The sequence below is a fragment of the Cricetulus griseus genome, chromosome 7 (assembly GCF_003668045.3).
Source record: "Cricetulus griseus strain 17A/GY chromosome 7, alternate assembly CriGri-PICRH-1.0, whole genome shotgun sequence".
Taxonomy (NCBI): domain Eukaryota; kingdom Metazoa; phylum Chordata; class Mammalia; order Rodentia; family Cricetidae; genus Cricetulus; species Cricetulus griseus.
This window is the reverse complement of record NC_048600.1, coordinates 115,274,142-115,288,959: the sequence shown is the minus strand read 5'-3', so window position 1 is coordinate 115,288,959 and position 14,818 is coordinate 115,274,142. Positions and strand designations below refer to the sequence as shown.

At 50.0% G+C, this 14,818-nt stretch overlaps 2 protein-coding genes across 5 annotated transcripts in view; one reads left to right on the top strand and one right to left on the bottom strand.

Moving 5' to 3' along the window:
- Positions 1–2,483: 2,483 nt before the first annotated feature.
- Higd1b (HIG1 hypoxia inducible domain family member 1B) lies at positions 2,484–3,852 on the top strand. The gene is made up of 3 exons (XM_027428003.2): positions 2,484–2,583; positions 3,115–3,249; positions 3,782–3,852. Exons 1-3 carry the CDS (start codon positions 2,484–2,486, stop codon positions 3,850–3,852), a joined length of 306 nt encoding a protein of 101 aa, XP_027283804.1.
- Positions 3,853–4,371: 519 nt separating this feature from the next.
- Eftud2 (elongation factor Tu GTP binding domain containing 2) overlaps positions 4,372–14,818 on the bottom strand; it is a 44,375-nt gene continuing 33,928 nt past the window's right edge. For all 4 annotated transcript variants that reach the window (XM_027427999.2, XM_027428001.2, XM_027428000.2 and 1 more), the window contains exons 15-28: positions 13,607–13,734; positions 13,084–13,277; positions 11,845–11,956; positions 11,365–11,505; positions 9,914–10,015; positions 9,097–9,179; positions 7,387–7,473; positions 7,106–7,232; positions 6,844–6,931; positions 6,173–6,291; positions 5,928–6,022; positions 5,420–5,573; positions 5,140–5,247; positions 4,372–4,840 (exon numbers count right to left, since the gene is read on the bottom strand). In XM_027427999.2, the coding sequence (XP_027283800.1) occupies positions 4,745–4,840; positions 5,140–5,247; positions 5,420–5,573; positions 5,928–6,022; positions 6,173–6,291; positions 6,844–6,931; positions 7,106–7,232; positions 7,387–7,473; positions 9,097–9,179; positions 9,914–10,015; positions 11,365–11,505; positions 11,845–11,956; positions 13,084–13,277; positions 13,607–13,734 (1,634 nt within the window). In that variant the 3' untranslated portion in view covers positions 4,372–4,744. The remainder of the gene's footprint in view (positions 4,841–5,139; positions 5,248–5,419; positions 5,574–5,927; positions 6,023–6,172; positions 6,292–6,843; positions 6,932–7,105; positions 7,233–7,386; positions 7,474–9,096; positions 9,180–9,913; positions 10,016–11,364; positions 11,506–11,844; positions 11,957–13,083; positions 13,278–13,606; positions 13,735–14,818) is intronic.

The following is a 14,818-nucleotide window of genomic DNA, read 5'->3' as shown; positions in this document are numbered from 1 at the left end:
GAGGATTTTCTGCAAGAACAAGTTCTTTTTACCACTTAGCCATGTCTAGCCCTTTGTCCCAGTTTTTAAAAGATTTGAATTTGATCACCACCCCTGTCTTGTCTCATCCCGGCATTTCCGGTAGCCTACATGAGAGGAGCGTATACCATGCATCTCTTGAGAACTCGGGCCAGTATGGGGCCATGGAGAGGCAGCACAGGAGTGTGTGTGTGTGAATGACCGAGAGGCGAGTTCTCATGGACACTGGGGATATGCGATGGCCCTGGGGATTTGCTGTGACCTTGAGCTTGTTCGTGGAGCAGTGAGTGTTAGGGAGAATGAGAGACATCAGCTGCTGGACACATTTCCAGTACCAAAAAGGCTCCTCTGGGGAACATGGGCAAGCACGCACGCACACAGAGACTAAGTGATGTATGGAGGGAACAAAGGCCTTGAAGGGAGGGGGACCCTCCACAGTGCATCCTGACCTGTTCCCACTGGCTTAGCAACAGCTGCTTCTTAGTCAGGGATGCCAGGATGGTCCAGTGTGAAAGGGTTTCAGAGTAGACAGACACGGGACAGATTACGACAACATTATTTAGTAGCTGTGTATCTTTGGACAAGTAATTTGGTGTCTTAGAAGCTCAGCCCCTCCCTCTGACAGGTCAGGTCTGAAAGACAAATACCTGGTATAGAGAGAATTCCACTCATGCAAAGTCAGGGACTGCCATGAGACAGCAGTGAGCATCATTCCAGCTGTTTCACACTCCTGAGAAAAGTCCTTGGTTGTGGCTGGGTGTGGTGGCACGTTTCACTGATCCCAGCACTTGGGAGGCAGAGGCAGGTGAATCTTGGTGAGTTGGAGACCAGCCTGGTCTACATTGAGTTCCAAGCCAGCCAAAGCTAAATGAGACCCTGTCTCAGACAACAACAAAAAGACTCCTTGAAACCCCAGTCCCTCACAACTGGAGAAGAACCTAGAACTTCCCACTTGCAAAAAAAAGTGTTTACCATTGAGCTACACTCTAAGTCCTCAACTCTCTTTTTTATTTTTATTTATTTATTTATTGGTTTTTCAAGACAGGGCTCCTCCAAGAACCCTGGAATTCACTCTGCAGACCAGGCTGGCCTTGAACTCAAGAGATCTGCCTGCCTCTACCTCCCGAGTGCTGGGATTAAAGCCATGTGCCACCACTGCCATGATGTTTTACATTTTTGAGACAGGGTCTACATTACCCTGGCTGACCTGGAACTCACAGCGGTTCACCTGCTGGTATTAAGGTGTACACCAACACACCTATTTCTTTTCCAGAGACAGGGTCTCACTAAGTTGTCCAGGCTGGTTATGAACTCACTCTGTAGCCCAGGCTGGCTTTGAGTGTGTAATTCTCTTTCCTTAGTCTCCTAACTAGCTGGGGTTACAGGCTTGGTTCAAAAAGAGACCAAGGCTAAGACCAGAAAAGCCCCACAACACGCTTCTCTAGTTCTCCACAGGGCACTCACATGTGTGCACAAACATCAGCTAAGGTCTCTCTGCTCCTTCAGGTCTAACCTCACTTTGCTGCATCTGGAGCTCAGCAGATGGGGGTGGGGTAGGGTGGGGTAAGCCTGATGATGCCCTGCCCTCTGCTCTCTGCTTACATGACTTCAAAGACACTGCTTCCCTGACCCCATAGTGACAACTCTGGCATCAGCTTTCGGCTGATGCAAAGCAGCAGATACTGAGCACTGGTTTGGCTGTTCATGCTCCACTTTCTGGCCATCTATCTCTTAGGTAAGCACGGGAATGCTGGAGACTCAGGGGCTACCAGGAAGAGCTGGCTCAAGCAGAGACCTTGTCTTGTGGTTGTAGTCAGAGGGCATCCTACTGGCTGAACCCCTCCTCAGAGGACTTTAGCTATGACCAGAGCAAACATTTTTAGGGGTCTACAAGCTCAGGATGGAGGTAGTAGGCTGGTGAGCAGCTTGAGGACCAGAATTTGTTCCTTTAGTCTTGAGGTGCAAAATATATCAATGTCTCATTGACATCTGCTCCAGTGGTTTAGTTAACCATTGTTGCGTCTATCCAGAACAGCTCTGGCTCCCTAGAGTCAGATCTTCCTCTGTAGCTCCCTTAGGAGCAACTGTCAAAAGATCCAAGACCAAAGGAGCCCCAAGATTCAGAGTGTTCCAGTCTCCTCTGGGTTTTTCCAGCTGTTTTTCTTGGCCAGAGGATCCCACCCATAGGGATGCAGAGATGGAGCAGGAAGCGAGAGAACAGGAAAGTCAGATGAACTGGAGAGGAGGCAGATGTTAGGGACATGAAGAAAGTAGCCACCAGTGGCCAAACACCTGAGAGAGAACAGGGCGTCTTTTCAAGTGCAGGCTGTGCTGGGCATGGGAAGGTCTTAGCAGGTAATCTCCCTTTCCCCTGAAGACCAAGAATCAGAGTCACTGCAGACGACCTCCCTCTAGGGCTAGGCTGAAGCCTAGGCACACAGAAGCTAACATCTGGACCGGGGATCATGTCTGCTAACAAGGGCTGGTGGGTGCCACCTGAGGGTGAGGACAACCTGACTGAGAAGTTCCTAAGGAAAACCAGGGAGTCTCCATTGGTGCCTATAGGTGAGTGGGGGAAGAACAGGGTTGGGGTGGATACCTCCTCTCTGGGACTTCATGACTTGGTCCTTTTAAAGAATGAGAAGGTCAGAGAACTCAAGTGGCCCACCCACTGCACAAGGAACAAACTTGGAATACAGTGAGCCTGCATGGCTGGAGGTGGCACCTGACTGAATGCAAAGTACACTGGGACACAGTGTACTAACAGCAGCCTCAGGATAGGGGTCTCTATTGCAGTCTAGGGTTGTCTCAAGGTTTCCCTTCCAGGCTCTAGAATATGAAAACCTGAACAAAGAGGTGGGAGCCAGGAGTGGGTGGAAAAGCTCAGGTGGGGTTATGCATAGTCATGACAATGAACTTGCTGCACAGGGGGAAGGGACTTCATGAAGGTCACAGGCACTTGAAAAATGCCATTGTGAGAAAACTCAATATTCCAAATTTAGATGCATGAAAGAATCTGCTTAGTACCCAGTGCCCACCCTGCAAGCCCAGAGGAGACTTGGACACAAGACCAGTGATTCTGTTCTCTGCCCACAGGTGTAGGAGGCTGCCTGGTGGTAGCAGCGTACAGGATTTACCGGCTGAAGGCTCGAGGTTCCACCAAGTTGTCCATACATCTGATTCACACCCGAGTGGCAGCACAGGCATGCGCTGTGGGCGCGATCATGCTCGGTAAGCAACGTGGTGGGGGTCAGAGGGAGAAGAGGGACAAAGCAGAGTGTCCTCAGTTAACTGGTCCAAAGTTCAAGTCCCTGCTGCCCACACTAGAATCCACACCAATTCCTTGATCAATCCCTGCACTGAGGCCTTTGCAGGGCTCCCCACTGGTCACTGTTGCTGAGTAATAGGACATGAAGACAGCCTGCTTCATGAATTTTCCCCAAAGGTGAGAACTAGGAAGCAGCAGCAGCTACTTGTGAGCTGTGGGCTAGTTCCTTTCACTGGGCCTCAGTTTCCCCATGCATAAGAACCACCCGTGGCTAGCCCACTCATCACATCAAAGTGTATGAACTGTTGTGAGGAGTTGCTCCCCGAGTATGGATGTCTGGGGCAGCTGTTGGGGCCTGGGGCAGAAAGATGAGAAAGCTGGGTGGGTCTCAAGGGAAAAGCTAGAGTAGAGCCACCAGGACCCACACCTTGAAGGATGGGCAAAAGGATCTAGGGCTCAGGCACCAGAGGTCACCTCCCTTCCTTCTTCATGCAGGTGCCATGTACACAATGTACAGAGATTACATCAAGAGGGCGTCAGAGGACCCCGAGAAGTCAGACTCCTGAGGCGGCAGGATGGCCCAATTCCCCAGCCGTCTCTGTAAGCACCTAATAAAGCGATGTTGAAGAAAGTTAAGTGTCTTACTCATGAGCAGAGCAGAGCCCAGCAGAGGAGAGGAGAGGAACTGCGGTGGCTGGAGGGTGGGCCCAGTACAATGGGTGGGAACCAAAGGGCTCTGGCCCCAACTCAAGGGAGAGAGACTCAAGGAGCAGCAGTCTCCGAGCACAGTTCCCAGGGTCCCAGCAACTCTTGTACCAAGTCATGTCCAGCCAGAAGCATTCTGGAATGGGAATGGGAATGGGAAGGCGGGGGCTGGGGAGGGGCCCTGAGGCTCATGGGAATACTGAATCAGACACAGGCATTCCTTCCACCACGGGCTGCTCCCCTAGGGACCCTGTCAGGAAGGCAGCTGCAGCTGGGAGCAGAGGCAGTAATGCCTCATGGGAAATCACATACCCAGAATGTAAGTGCTCAGATTAGACAGGCAGAGGGTGGGGTGAGGGACGAAAGCAGTGACCAAGGCAGAGGGCAGAATGTTCTGTTCATTTACAAACCATGGCTAGGGTTGAACTTGTAAGAAATAAAATTCCATGTAAATCCTGAAGACAGGCCCCTTGGGGTTAAACGCTTTCATCCTGTTCTCGTTCGTTCTTCTTTCCTGGGCCCAAGCTCCTCTCTGTTCCTTGGGAATGGAGCCAGGCCACAGAGGCCACAGAAGGATCTGGAAGGCCAGATGCCCCTTCCTCCCTGGGACACTGGCATGGAGGTTTCTGGGTTGTTCAGAGGGGCCCTTAGCAGTTCCCAGATGCTCAGAGCACGGAGACCCAGTTACACAGGTCTCAGCTTGAGTCCAGGGCTGCAGGCATGGCAGGGAGCAGGAGCTGCCAGCCCCAGCACTCACATGGGATAATTGAGCACAACGTCCTGTTTGGCGAGCTCCAGCAACATAGGATCATCAAAGAACTTGCTGATGCTCACATCTTCACTCAGGCCCTGAGGAGAACAGAGTCAGACACTAGAGTGAAGTCCACAGGAGGGGTAACTGAATACAGGGGCATCCAGTCCTGTGCTTGAGGGGGAAAGGCTGGTCTACATTGTCTGATGATTTGTGCCTTTAAGGTACGGTTATAGCTCCTCTGTTCCCTTTGGGCCCTAGGTCTGCTTAGCCGAGCAATAAAGGGACTGTTCTTTCCAAACAGTAGTACACTACCCTCCAAGAGGAAGAAATTCCACATACAAGTCCTGTGGAGACCCTGGGGGTGAGGGATGGCAATGATTTGAAGAACACACACCTTCCTACGACGGGTTTTGATCATGAACTCCCGGGCCAGGTGAGGGGCTGGCTGTGGCTCCAACGGGCGGATGACAATGCTCTTGTCCAGAGGATCACCAGGCACGATCTGGAACACAGAGATTTCAGGTAGCCGAGGCAGCTTCCCAGAGGATCCAGGCCCAGAAGGAGGAACCTTCTCCAGGGCTATAGAATGTCCTAGAGGACATCTGGACAGAAGAGGAACTGGCCAGGAGGGCAATGTGCTGAACTGGGAGGCCAAGTTGGCCAGGTTTCCTCACCTGCCAGTGGTGGAAGACAGACAGGGAAAAGGCCTGGCCCTGGGTATGCGTGCGGAGGTCAGTCTCAAAGCCGAAAGAGTCGATGGCTGGGATGAAAGCTTTGATGGTGTACAGAGGGGAGCCTGGTATAGGTGCATCCTGAGTCACATGCCCCCTGAGAGAGAAAAACAAAGGCCAAGGCCCTAGATGTACACAGGCCCCAAGACAAGGGCAATGTGTATCCTATAAAGCACCATCCAATAAAGACCTAATGGAATATGCTCTGCAGAGGGAATGGGCTTGGGGGTCCTCTCGGGAGGAGGCAAGAGCAGGGATACAGAAGAGAGGGGCCCTATGGACAAGCCCATCACTACTTCACTCTGCCAATTCTTTCCTTGTGGAAAACAAGCTTGGTGGGCTTCTGGAGTGGAAAGGGCAAGACAGCAATAGCTGGGGCCACCTCCCCCCGCCCCCCAGCAGCCAAAGGCTTCTTGCTGTCAAGTACCCTCCCTGCCAACAGGTCGCTCACCTGCGCCTGGCCAGGACTGTGTAAACAGCAGATACACAGTCTGCAGGGGCCTGGACCTCTACAAAGTAGTAAGGCTCCATCAGACGAGGAGTGGCCTGCAACAGAGCAAGACGGGGCTCAGGCCGAGGAAGACAGTGTGAGGACTATAAAGGGTCTCCTGGACCTTCTGGGTCCTTGGCTTCTGCCTGGTCCTCCACTTAATTCTCTATCCAGGGAAGCTGACAGCTCCCTGCAGCTCCACTCACCATGAGGAAGGCAGAGTAGACCACCCTCCTGGCTGTAGGAATGATCTGGCCTCCACCCCGATGGAGGGGTTCCTGGGCAACCACTGCATCTAGGATCTTAAACTTGACATTCCGGATCACTGAAAAGGAGATGGTAACATGCTACAGAGACCATAGTGCAGCTAGTCGAAGATAAGATACAAATTTACCACATCAGATTAGCAAGGCCAGCAGCAAACAAGTCAGCAGTTGAACATGGACTCAGCATCTGATTCAGGCCATGCTATGACAATGGAACTTTCTTACAAGTCTACATGCTGGTTCTGAACAGTTGTCTAGACCATATTCTACAAATTGCATTTGGTCTACACAGCCTAGTTTGTATCAATAAATCACTCCAACCTGATTACCCTCGTGTATCTCTCTTCAGTACACCAAAGACAAGTTCTACTCGGGAGTTAAGAACAAACAAAGTCTAGAAATTCCTTCATTTAGGGTTGTGCCAAGTGATGGCACCGAGATAGGAAGGGAGCAGGGAAGAGGCTGACTAAAGACTTGGGATAGCTCAGTGTACCCCAAGTTGTTTTTCCTGATGAGTCCCAAAGATGGGAAACCCATCCCTATTCCGTCACCTCATGCAGCTAGGAGCAAGTGTCCTGGGGATTAGGTCAGGAAATTGCTGGTGGACTTACATTCATCGCAGAGAGGTCCCTCACGTGTTCCCCACTGGAAACCTTGAACAATGCTGTCCTTCACTGAGCCAAGAAGTGCCTTGTCCACCTACACACAGACATTAGGGTTCTTAGCAATACGCTGACAACAGCCACTGAGTTAGATGGAGGAGGTAAGTATGGCTGTGTGAGGCTGCTTTCAACAGGGAAGAAGGCACTGCAGTTTCCTCGCTCCAGGGCAAATGCCTCGCCACAGGCCTCCCAGCAGTACTCTTTACCCTACCTCCGAGGGCAACGTGTCATCCACTAGGATGTTTGGTCCTGTAGCGTCAGGACCGAAGGCCCAGATGGAACGGGCAGCCAGCAGATCCCAGTCATACTTTGTTTGGAAGAACTCTCCCAGCTTCTTCCTGGAAGAAAGAGGAGACAGTGGCTTCCTTCCTTTCTGGAAGACAGTGAGCCAGTCTGCCCATATCATATCAGGACAACAAAGGAGGATGGATGGCGTCACGGAAGCAGGCGAAGAAGCCGCAGTGTGAGCGCTGCAAGCGGAGCCCTTCTAACCTGTTCCAGGTGATCTGGACCACTTCGTTCTCGATGTCCTCAGCCAGGCCTTTCTCGAGAGGCTCAGCAATCATGGTGATCTTGTTCCTGGTCAGAAAGGACAGGAGCAGTAAGACGGGGTCACCGTGCGCAGGGGTGACTACACAGACCTCTGAGACAGTAACAGAAATGGAAGAGGCATGGGGCAGTAAAGGGCACCCTGTCTTCCTTCATTTGCTTTTTTTAAATGTGTATGAGTTATTTTGCTTGTATTTATGTACTTGGACCACATGTGTGCAGCATTCAAAGAAGCCAGACAAGGCTGTTAGATACCCTGGACTGGGACTTTGAGCCACCACACATGTGCTGGAAATAAAACTTTGGTCCCTCTGCAAGATCAACAAGTACTCTTAACCATTCAACTATGTCTCCAGCCCCTCTATCTGCTCTTTCTTAAAAAGTAAGGCTGTGGCTGGAGAGTGTAGCTTGGCAATACAGCATGTGCTCAGCATATATGAGGAGCTGGATTCCACTTCCAGCACCCATTAAAAAACAAACAAACAAAAAAAACAGGTGGTGGTGGTGGTGGTTCACTTTTAATTCCAGCACTCGGGAGACAGAGGCAGGCAGATCTCTATGAGTGCAGCCTGGTCTATAGAGTGAGTTCTAGGACAGCTAGGGCTACACAGAGAAACCCTGTCTCAAAAACCAAAGCAAAACAAAACAAACACCCCAAACTTTGAACAAATAAACAAAAACTAGATAATACATAGGGCAAATTTACCAAAGCTGATGTGGCAGCTATGAAATTCTCAGGAGGGAATGCCAGAGCAGGAAGGGCTAAAGTCTCAAGTCAAGTAAAGTCAAGTATCTAAGCAGTCCCCACCCCATCTCAGGAAGTGTTAACTGCTGCAAAGCTGTGGTTGGGTAGCACTGAAGTGAGTGTGGGAGAGCACGAGACTGTCAGTTCTAGGCACAAGGCACAGCGTTCCCAGCTTCCACCATTTTCTTTCCCCTAAGACAAGGTCATATGTATAGCCCCAGATGGCTTCCAACTTGTTATATAGATGGAGCTGGCCTTGAATTTACATCAGTCCTCCTGCCTTTGCTTTCCAAGTACTGGAATTACAGATTTAAACCACCATGCCTGGTTTTTTGCTGTTGTTTGTTTTGAGACAGGGGCTCACTATGTAGTGCTGACCTGGAGTTCTATGTAAAGATCTACCCACATCTGTTTCCTGAGTGATGAGATTAAGGGTGTGTATACCACCATGTGGGGTTTTGTTGTTGTTGTTGTTAAATAAAGAATCTCACATGGCCTAGGCTGGCCTCAAAATTTGTTATGTGGTTGAGGCTGGCCTAGAACACCTGATCCTCCCGCCTCTATCTCCCACGTGATGGGATTGCAGGCATTTAGCACCACACCTGGATTCTTCCTTTGCTCATTTGTGTGTGTTTACATGTATATGTGTATGCAGGCTGATGTCGGGTGTCTTCCTTCCCGTATACTCCCAGCCACCTATTTTCTTTTTCTTTTTTTGAGATAGACCAGGCCAGCCTGAGTTTCAGTGTGAGACTCCTTTTCAGAAAAAAACAAAACAAAACAAAACAAAAACCCAAGAAAATCCAAATAATGGTTTCTTTGTGGCATTTTCCCATCTACACATGGTTCTATTTGTTCTATCTGCTCCCTATTGCTCTCCCTTGCCACCTCCACCCCCCCCCACTTACTTCTTATTGGGCGTTTCAGCAAAGCATTTGAGGGAGGATGTTTCGACCACTGTCTCACAGAACGTCACAACTGGGTCAGCCACCTTCGCAACGAGAAAAAAATTGAGGTGAAACTGAGTTTTGCTGGAAGGACCTAGGGAATTCTAAAGCATCCCTCTCCCTCTGTATGAGCTCCCTAAGTGGCTCTGCAACAGCAGGCTAAAGAACTGTCCATACTATGACCAAAGAGCTGAGTAGAGAAATTCTACTTCTGAGTCAGGAGTAAACAGGGACTCAAACTAGGCTCTAAAGCTAGAGTTTTAATTATGGTCCAAGAAGCTTCCACTAACTACCATCCTCTGCATAACTCTGGGGGCAAGACAAATAACAGTGCTAGGCCCACTGTGAGCACCTGCTCCATCCTCAAGCCACAACCCCAGGAGTAGAGGCATCCAAGAGGGCACCTGCCCAGTAACAAAGGACCCTGGAGAGAATATGTTTTGACTGGGAGACAATGTCATGCCATGCATGGTGACAAACCTGGAGAGTTAGCTCCCACTCACCATGACTCCACCAACCCTGAGCCAATCACCAGAGACTGGGTAGTTTTTTCTAATGAAGGGACAAGGACAACTCTGGCTTGAGAGCCTTGACTTTAAATGCATGACACTGAAAACGATTGGGTGAACATGGTAAACCCATCCTCTAGAATCTTCCCTGACAAAGAGCAGCAGGAAGTGCTCTCTACAAAAGGGTCGGTGGGCATCCAGGATCGCTGAGGGTCTGGCTACCGAGCACATCCCTCCGGAACCGGAAGTGAGGCTAAGGGAAGCGGCACCTTGATGTCGATCTCTGAGTACATCTTCCGAAGATCATGCATCACACAGTCCAGGTAGAGCTCTCCAGTGCCCAGGATCACATGCTCGCCAGACTCTTCTACCTGAAATACAGGGGCCCCAGCAGTCACGGCCCTCACTCTCTTGTCTAGGTCACAACAGATGTAAACAAAAATTGATGCACCGGAGATGAAGGTACCACAACCCATTAGCAAAAGCAGTGACTGTTTCAGCTTCTTTTTTTTTTTTTTTTTAAGACAGGGTTTCTTTGTGTAGACCAGGCTGTCTTGGAACTCACAGAGAGCTGCCTGCCTCTGCCTCCCAAGTGCTGGGAATAAAGGCCTGCGCCACCACCCTCAGCCTGTTTCAGCTTCTCAAGAAGTTCAGTGGAGAGCTAGGGCTAGTTCAGTGGTCAAGCATCTTTTTCCTGCACGACTGAGAACTTGAGTTCAGCCCTTAGCACCTCTACATCCCACTCCACACTCCCCCAAAAAAGGAAAGAAAAAAGCTGGGTGTGGTGATATGCCTGTAACCCCAGCATCTAGGTGGCAGAGGCAGAAGATTCACCCTGACCTTGAGGTCAATTTGATTTGTATAGCTAGTTCTAGGTCAACCAATACTGTACAGTAAGTGTCTGTCCCCAAAATAAGAATCCAGAGGACAATACTTCCCTAATGAGTAGGCCCCTAAGACACCAGGACCATTTAGCACAGTGCTGCTGAGTACGGCATCACTGACTTGATTACTCCCTTGGCCATGCAGGTTAAAGCCCATCCTTATATCCACCAAAATAAGCTCGCCCTGTAACTCTGCCTTCCTGCCTCTTAGAAATAGTTTGGTGGCAGGCTCAAGAGTGTAACAAGATCAGTCACTTTTGTTTGTTTTAACTTTCTGTTGTTATTTTATGTGTATGGGTGTCTTGCCTGCATTTACACGTATGCACTGCATGCCTGGCACCTGTGAGACCAGAAAAGCGATTCAGATCCCTCGGAACTGGAGTTACAGATGGTGATGAGCAGCCACCTGGGTGTGGGGAATTGAACCCAGGTCCTCTGGAAGAGCAGCCAATGTTCTCAACTGCTGAGCCATCTCTCTAGCCCTATTTGTAGCCCACAATGGCCTCCAACTCCCTATGAAGCTGAGGCTGACCTGAGCTTTCTGCATTCTCCTGACGCCACCTTGCAGATGCTGGGATTAACGGTGTCCACCACCATACCTGATTCAGTTCAAATTGTGTGCCCCTTAAGGAAAAAGTCTATCTAAAGTCATCTGAGGAAACATACACACAGTCCAGTCTTGTCTAGCCCTTAAATGATATCAGGTGAGCTGGTCCATGAACCAGGCTGTGGGAAGCAACAGATCAGGAATAGCTGCTGAATGTCACACAGTGACAGCACAGAGCAGTTAGCTGGGGCGGATATGGCTTCGCAGCTACTGCAGGCCTCGAACATACCTTGGTGGTGAGAGATGGATAGCTCTTGTTGACCTTGCGCAGGCCATCAAGCATTTTGGGCAGCTCTGAGGGGTTGACTGGCTCCACGGCAATCTTGATAACAGATGTGGTATTGAATTTCAAGGGCCGGAAAATCTGAGCCTGAGATCCAAAACACAGAGGAGCGAGGGCCTCAGGGGCAGGCAAGAAGGCACAGGCCTAAGGGAGAAGCTAAAGTCTCGACTCCCCAACCGAGAACCATGGTACAGCTGGGGCCCAATTTAAAGGACCATTTGCTCCAGGCATTTGGCACAGCCCTGGGATGAACAAGAAGCTCACTAGTCCTAATTTCTAGAATGTGGCAGGGCGAGGGCAGAGCCAAGAAGTAGCATCGACTCTGGATTAGGATCTTCTGAGTTCCAAAGTTTGTTTGCTCACATGACCATGGTTTCTGTGCCCTTCTAGCTCAAAGTGCTCCCTGCTCCCCTTCAGAAACACTACCTCCTCATTGCCTCGGGGTTCAGTTATGGTTGCTGTCTTCACAATCGGCTGATCAACGCCTTCAATCAGAACCCAGTTGCCAGCAGGAACACGATTCACTTCAATGTGGTACCTGAAGTAACAGCCAATAAACAAGCATAGGACTTAGTCAGAGCATTCACTACACACACACACACACACACACACACACACACACACACACACACACACAAGCACCAAGCACCTGCTAACGCCAGGCCCAGACCAGGAGCAGAGGTGAGTAACCCAGATCCACTCTTGTGGGGAGGGGATCATCGATGCGAGCACATGGGACAAGAAAGAGCTATGCCAGAGTGTCATGTATGAGGATGTGATGTGGACCTCTGTACGTTAGAGGCCAGCAGCCTGGTCTACACAGTGAGTTCCAGCACAGCCAGGGCTATACAGTGAGACCCTATATCATAAAACAAAAAACAAAATAGCCATTGCCTAGGAGTTATCTAACCTAAGGGGCTGCTAAAACACACACACACACACCCCTGAGCTCTTCAGTTTTCTTCTGTCTTCTAGAGTAAGGATGGATTTAGAGGAGGGGAAGGGGCCATCACTGAGGCATGGCAGCCACGTTACCAACAGGATTGCTCTGGTTCTGCTTGTCACCTGATGACAAACAGCCCAGAGGCCCAATCTAAGTGCAATCCAGCAGCCTGGGAAGCTCCAGAGATTCGAGCATGTTTGGGTACAACTGCTTCTGGGAAGAAACCAGAAGCAGTAAGCTAAGGGACACAGCAAAGTGGATAAGAGAGGTGACCCTGTAGTCGAGAGCACCAGCTGCTCTTCCAAAGGACCTCAGTGTGACTCCCAGCAGCCACATGGAAGCAACACTGTTCAGGGATCCAAAGCACTCTTAAGGGCCTTTTGGGGCACCAACCACGCACATGATGCACACGCATACATGCAGGCAAAACACTCATACACATTAAAAAGGGAATAAAAAGAGTAACAACAGAAATTCTACTAAAAGAAAACACTTCACTCCAGATACCCAAAAGTCAAAGGGAAAGCTCCTGACATTCTAACAGGAGTTGCCCTTCAGCCCCGGCAACCTTAAGAACTAGATGTCAGGAAGGGGGTCATCTCACTCTACACTGTACCAGCTGTACCAGGTCGCTGTGTTTCCTAGGACCCCATTAACACGGCGACAGTCCCAGGATAGACACCCGCACGTGTCCTTGTAGACTCTGGTCAGGAGTATAGTACCTGGCGACCGAGATCCAAAGGCGGCCCACGGTACATATCTGGGAATCTTCCTCGTCTTCCAGAGTATAGTTCTCCCCCAGCACCTTCACAGGCTGCCCAGCATGGATGGTGCCACTCAGTACCCGGCCAAAGGCATGAAACTGAACTCCGTCATCTGTGCTGTACATCTTAGTAGTGTGACACATCAAGGGACCCTGGCAGAGGGGACAGAGGACAGCTTTAACCACAGACAGCCCGAAGGTAACACCACATCCTGACAACAATGACAGGAGCTGGGAGGAGAAAGGCCAGACTAAGGAAGACGTGGACTCCTGGAGAAATTCCAAACCGTGCATTACCCCTCCCTCTATGAGGGGCTAACAGGAGACTCAGACACAACAAAAATACAAATGAGAAAACCAAGCCAAGCAGGTGGTACAGGCTAGCAATCCCAGCATAAGGGAGGCTGAGGCAGGAGGACTCCTGGGAGTGTGACACCAGCCTGAGGTAGAGTGAAGACCTATGCCATAAAACGTTCCCTTACATCGGGGTCACAGTCACTCATGGCCTCGCCAAGGTCGGAGTCCACGCCGCCAGTGTAGGTGTGCTCGATCTTGGGTTTGGCGCCCACCTTTGGAGATGGAATGTGCTGCACACACATGTCCACAAAGCCTGTGGCGGGAGAAGAGGACACCGTCACTACATTGCTACACTGCTGCTGCTACACATTCTCACCAAGGAATTGGAGGGGGAGCATGGGCTAACCAGGAGATAGATAACACTGCCAGGGAAGCATGGGCTAACCAGGAGATGACACTTCCAGGGAAGCATGGGCTAATCAGGAGATGACACTTCCAGGGAAGCATGGGCTAACCAGGAGATAACACTTCCAGGGAAGCATGGGCTAACCAGGAGATAGATAACACTTCCAGGGAAGCCCATTTTCTAGAAGGAGAAAACACTTTTTTGGAGTCACCGTGCCAGAGAAATTTAAGAAGTAGGTTTTGGTGGGGCACAATTCCTTAAAATCCACCTGACAAAAAAGCTTAAGTACTCTAAAACAACCAACCCATGGCCACAGAGACCCATGTTCTTACTGAACCCAAGTATTTACTGAGCCAGATACGTTTCCCTCATCCCTTTCTGTTTACTTAGGACAGACCTCAGCTGACCAGCCTGCCCTTGGAGAAACACTACACGTTTCTATGCAGTAAGTTACCGTTTCCCTAACAGGTTAATAAGCCACGAGACAGACTGCTCATTAGCACCCTGGGAAGACTAAAATTTTTTTCTTCTTCAGTCTCAAGACTGAACCTAGAGGTCTACAAATGAACCACAGTCCCAGTTCCAAGTGTATCTGCTTGATGGGTGCCCAGTATCTTTGGGCTGATGGCCAGTCCAGAGTTAGTATAATCTTTAAAGGTCCAGACACCTTTAATTGCCATTAGACGAAGAACCCATGGTTGCTAAGGACCCTTCCCTTGTCCCTCCACCACTCAAACTTTCTGAGATAGGGCGTCACTATACAACCCAGGCTGCACTGGAATTTCCCATGTAGACTTGATGGACCTTGAATTCATGAGATCTGCCTGCCTCTGCCTCCTGAATACTGGGCTTAGACATGCACCATCATGCCCTGTTTCACAGCTATTTTTTAAGACAGCACCTTGCCCTGTAAGTCAGGCTGCCTGAACAGTGCTATATAACACATGCTGGTCTTAAATTCATGACAATCTTACATCAGTCTGTTGAGTGC